General features: G+C 34.0%; 1 protein-coding gene across 1 annotated transcript; it reads left to right on the forward strand.

The window, feature by feature from the left end:
* Positions 1-512: 512 nt before the first annotated feature.
* LOC149575636 (thiol protease aleurain-like) lies at positions 513-5,147 on the forward strand. The gene is made up of 8 exons (XM_089815403.1): positions 513-754; positions 1,093-1,214; positions 2,747-2,859; positions 3,242-3,315; positions 3,444-3,708; positions 3,881-4,012; positions 4,475-4,613; positions 4,707-5,147. Exons 1-8 carry the CDS (start codon positions 570-572, stop codon positions 4,739-4,741), a joined length of 1,065 nt encoding a protein of 354 aa, XP_089671529.1. The 5' UTR covers positions 513-569; the 3' UTR covers positions 4,742-5,147.
* Positions 5,148-5,716: the final 569 nt, after the last annotated feature.

Below are 5,716 nucleotides of genomic sequence, written 5' to 3' on the forward strand. Positions count from 1 at the left end.
TTTCTTATATTCTATCTTTTAAAATTGTTTCTAAAATGAAAACTCCTTAGGATAGGACATCATATGTTATAAGTGTGTAAATCTCCTCTACCTTTAGATATCTCCAATCTTGTGTATGGAGGATGGAGGGTGTTAAAATTTATCTATCTAATGAGAAAAAAATTAACCACAAGAATCCAACTAACAAGGCGAAATGTTTGATTCCATCAATGCATTTATTCTAGAAAAGAATTTACCACAAGAATCCAATTAACAAGGCAATGTTTGATTCCATCAATGCATTTATTCAAGGGCGGCTAACTGATCTATCAGAACATTGTCCCAATCAGGAGAGGCCACTTAACTCACTTCCATGTTGGGCCAAGATAATTGGGAAAGGGGAATATTCTAAACAGTAATCACCCAAAAAAATTCCAACGATGATGTGAGGGGTTGCAAGTTGCGTCCATGGAATGGCTACTGTACAACCAAGATCAATTATATAATCACATTCTCCTCCATACAAACGAAATACGGATCTCAACTTTCTTGTTCCCTTGCTCCTCTGCTTGACTTTCTTCCCTGCAGCTATGGCGCGTCTTTTTTCCATTGTATTTGTGAGCACCATCTTGGCCTTGAGTGTTGCTGCAACTGCTTTCGATGGCAGCAATTATATTGACATGGTCACGGATAAATTCACCGAATTGGGAAACGATGCGTTTAAGCTGCTCGGAACATCTCCCAAAGCTTTACAGTTTGGAGAGTTCGCTCTCAGGTTTGCATTCTTCTATGTCCAACTATTTCGATCAATTTATTTGTGGGTATTTGATTTGGTTAGTGTATTCTGTGCTCCATGAGATCTTCCAAACTTTGGGATTTGTGGGTTTTTGATTTGGTCACATCTTCCCGTGCCCTAACTAATAATCTAATTTGGGTTTTTAGTTTTGGATGCGGTCTCGTATATTTAATTCTATCAGTCGAATTTTGGGTGTTTCGTTTGATTTCATTTCCTTTTGTCTAATTATCTCAATCATCCTACGCACAACTAGATTAATCGCATTTGATTTGGTTATTTAAGAATATTTTGGATCGGATCTTTGTTTTTTTCTGCAGTTACGGCAAGCAGTACAGTTCGATCAGCGAGCTTGTGCAGCGATACAATGTTTTTGTACAGAACGTGGATTTGATCGAGTCGACAAACAGCATGAATCTTCCCTACACTTTGGGAGTTAACGGTAACTCTCCCATCTTTTTTAAGGAAACAAACATTTACCCCTATTTAAGAAGAATCAGGATAATGGAGTGAAGTTAGGATGTTTATAGGGTTATTGATTAATTTTGGGTGGTTTATTACATCTGGTAAGCATTCAATTGGTGTAAAGCTGACAAGTTGAGAGAAATTTATTGGGTATAGATTGTTTGAACTTCCGGGTTTATAATCTAGGTCAGTATGAATGTATACAGGGGCTACAGAGGAATGAAAGTTTAGGATATGGTCTTATTAGATTTTTTTGTGAGTTTGAGCTTTTCATGGAAGATCCAACCCAAGGATCAGAAGTTAGAAATTAGTGTCTTTTTTAAAGCCATAGATCAAATAGATCACTAGGCCTTTTTTCAGGTAACAGCTATCAAAGCAAAATATATCATATCGTTTATAGAAATATATAATTTGAGCTCCAATTTCTTCCTGTATGGTCATTCTGACCGCTTTGCTCGCCGGTAGCAGTCGTCTTAGTCTAATAGAAAAAGCAATGATCATCACTTTATCTGTATTTCTGGTAAGGCTAGTTTGCTTTTTTTTAAAATAAATTAGAATACTGCTATTATCTTAGTTGCAACAATTGTATATATGATTGGGGATAGGCCTCAGCAAAATCTAGAATAAGAGCTTTGCTTCCATGTTTCCAGACTGTTTTTTCTCATTTGTAGTCTTGCTGACTTCCCACTGATATCACTATAAAATTGTTACATGCACAATAAAGTTATTTAAAGTCTTACGGAAAATTGCAGTAATTTTAAGAGATGAAGCCCTGCTACGTTGCCCCTGTTATACAAAATCGTTAGCTTTAATTTTGTGGGTAGTTTAACTATTTTAGAATGCCAGTACCAAAATACAATTTAACCGACTGCCAAATACGTGGTTGGCTACACACTCAGGAACAGAATGTTATGTTTTTTTTTTTCAGATTTCACATTATTATTAAAGATTAAATTTATAGTCTTATAATAATGAAAGTAATCGTCTGTCTCTTGAATATACAAGACAAGCATTGTAATAAATCATATCAGACAATGAATGAGTAGCTTACTCTGATTAATCGACAATTATTTATGTTAAGAAACTAGCATATTTACTTTTAAATAACAGATGATATAATTATCAATGATGTTAGGTTTGATGATATAATTATCAATGATGTAGGTTTGATTCTGGAAAGTATATTTTAGCTAGAGTAGTATAACGATGGGAAATTGGTTTGATTTTAAAAGTGATTTTTTATAAGTCTGAATGTTATGAATATTATCTGAATGAAGTGTATAATTAATAATTATTTATATGTATGAAAGATGAATTCTTATGAATTATCATTCAAAAATCTAAATTAACAAGCTTAATTAAAAAACTGCACAGTTCCCATTTAAAATTTAGAAGATAATAGTAATAACAATCAAGATCATTCGATCTAACAACTTGTGTTGTTGCTTTGAACAAAATGAAAAACCAGTCTGAACTGAGACAGTATATTTATTTAATGAAATTGTGCAGAGTTTGCTGACTTGACTTGGGAGGAATTTCGGGGACAATATTTGGGTGCATCACAGAACTGTTCTGCTACTAAGAGTAATCACAAGCTGAGTGATGTTGAGCTTCCTAAAACGGTATGAGCTTATAAATTTAAAAATTCATTTGTATGATTGAAGTTCTCAAGGCCCAATTCATGTATTTATATAAACATACTGTTGAATCTTTAGAAGTATCACATAGAAGATAAAATTCATGGGCTTTTACATGATAGCCTCATTTACTCACTGTTTCCTTATCATCCTGCAATCGTTAAGAATTTGGCCGAGTCATACTCGGTTATATTAAATATAGTACCCAAATGGAAAATTAGAAACATATAGGAAATTAAGACACTGCAAACAAATCACTATTAGAGCGAAGTCTAATGTTCCTTTACAAAGAGCTCAAATTGGAAGATTATATTGGTTTGTATATTGGCTTTTTTCAGAACTTATTGTTTTCCTCTGTTTATTACAGAAAGACTGGAGAGAAACTGGCATAGTGAGCCCGGTGAAAAATCAAGCTCACTGTGGATCCTGCTGGACATTCAGGTTTGCACATAATTTCATGTATTTTTTTACGTCTGACATCAGATTTATTGAGGGAAACACAGATCTCATGCATGAATAAGGAGGCTCATTGATTGACAATAATTTGATCTTCTGATTGAATGTTACAGTACCACCGGAGCACTTGAGGCCGCCTATAAACAGGCTACAGGAAAATTTGTTAGTCTGTCGGAACAGCAATTAGTTGATTGTGCCGGAGCATTCAACAACTTTGGTTGCAGTGGCGGCTTGCCATCACAAGCATTTGAATATATCAAATACAATGGCGGACTAGACACTGAAGAGGCTTACCCATACACAGCTAAAGATGGTGTCTGTAAATATGATGTAAACAGTGTTGGCGCAAAGGTTTCAGATTCTGTGAACATCACTGAGGTAATTCTCCATTGCGACCACCGCCGATTCTTGTCACTACAACTAGAGTTTTCTTGAATCCTTGTCTAAGAATGCAACAGCTATGCTAAAAATTCAGAGGCAATTTTATACAAAATCACTCCTCACTCCTAATTAAAAAAAGTAATGAAAGTCTACCTGATTTTACTTGCAGGGAGATGAAGCAGAACTAAAACAGGCCGTGGCTCTAGTTCGTCCTGTTAGTGTGGCATTCCAAGTTATTCAAGATTTCCGATTTTACAAGGGAGGAGTCTACACCAGCACCCACTGTGGTCAAGGCCCAATGGTATGTACAGGGCACTGTATTGCCAGTTTCTGAAAACATTTATGTAATTGCATTAGTTTTTCCACAATTCATAGTAGTAAGTTTTGTTTCTGGATTATGATTATGATTATATAGAAACAAAAATTACAACATTTATATAGTTGAATGAACATTTTTATAGGAATTTCTTTTTCCATAAACATTCAGATATAGAAACAATTATAATTTGATAAAATTGATACTGAATTAGATGAGTGGTAGTTTTTCCTTACCCATGTTTGTTTCCCGATCCACAATCATCAGGATAATAGAATGTTTCTTTTTTGATAAAATAAAATGATAGATTACTAAATAGATCTTGTTTTAGAAGTAGTTTCATCAAATTTATGAACTGTCTGTGATCTTTGATCAACTACAATTGTTAAGATAGATTGGATAGGATTTGAAATTTGATTAATATGAATCATCTGTTTGAGGTTGCAGGACGTGAACCATGCTGTTTTGGCTGTTGGGTATGGTGTTACCGAAGAAGGAACTGAATACTGGATCGTCAAGAATTCTTGGGGAGAAAGTTGGGGCGTTGATGGATACTTCAACATGGAGTTGGGAAAGAATATGTGTGGTAAGCCATCCTTTGATTTTCATCTATTGTCCAATTCATTTAACATCATTGAAGAAAATATTAAGAACAATTATTTGGTTGGTATTTTTGTAGGTATTTCCACTTGCGCTTCTTATCCCATTGTCTAGGCTAGCTCGTACTGGAGCTCTGAAAATAATAAGATGTATATAAATCCGACAGGTTGCTGTTATGATTTATCTGTTAGATCTATACAAAGAAATGCAACATCCAGTTGGTATGCATTAAATTATAGTTTAGAGCTTTTAAAAACGTGCTAATTGCAGAATTAGGTTGGATTGTTGAATTACGACTATATAAATCATATGGATAGCAAAACCTTTGTGATTGTAAATAAGCAAACCCAGTGATGGTATATTTAATGAAACTGTCGAAGTATAGGTGGTTCAATGGGGAGAGTAATGCAGCAGTTCATCTCATATTGCCTTATCGAGATATGGCTTAAAAGACTTTCTCTTATTGATAGATTTACATTTTATATTAACGTCCATAGTGAATTGTGAAGTTCGATTTTAATTGTGGTTTTAAATTACTTCTTTTTTTGGTGAGTTTAATTTAGTTGTGATATTGTTATTAGAATCTAATTGTGAGTATCTTATTTGCAAAATCTATATTTCCTATTATGTCTTATGAATCATTCATTTAGAGTACATTTAGATTCTTTTACAAAATATTTTTGAAAAAAATAAATTTTATCTAGGAAAGTTAAAGATGGCAAGCTTAAATATTTATTTGGAATATATGAAGATTTAAATATGTTGTTGTTTTTGCTTTCATTATAAATTACTTTTAATTTCAATTGAATTTATTAGCGTTAACTTTGCTAATAAAGGGGTTAACGCCACCAATAATCTGTCCTGGCATGCCGGAAAAGATTTTCCGGCGGAGGCAAAGTTGCTCATCGACCAAGATAAAATCTTGGGAAGGACGGCTCAAATCCAATGCAATTATGGATAATAAAGATTGCTTAATAAATGGTAAGTGCCATTATTGGCATCGTGATTTGCACCAGCAAAAGGGGTTTCCTCTGACTTTTCGACACGTTCGAAAGGACGATACCATTATTTTCAGAAAGGGGTATACTC

This window comes from Cupressus sempervirens, chromosome 2 (assembly GCF_028749045.1).
Source record: "Cupressus sempervirens isolate cs-2001-9-10 chromosome 2, ASM2874904v1, whole genome shotgun sequence".
Taxonomy (NCBI): domain Eukaryota; kingdom Viridiplantae; phylum Streptophyta; class Pinopsida; order Cupressales; family Cupressaceae; genus Cupressus; species Cupressus sempervirens.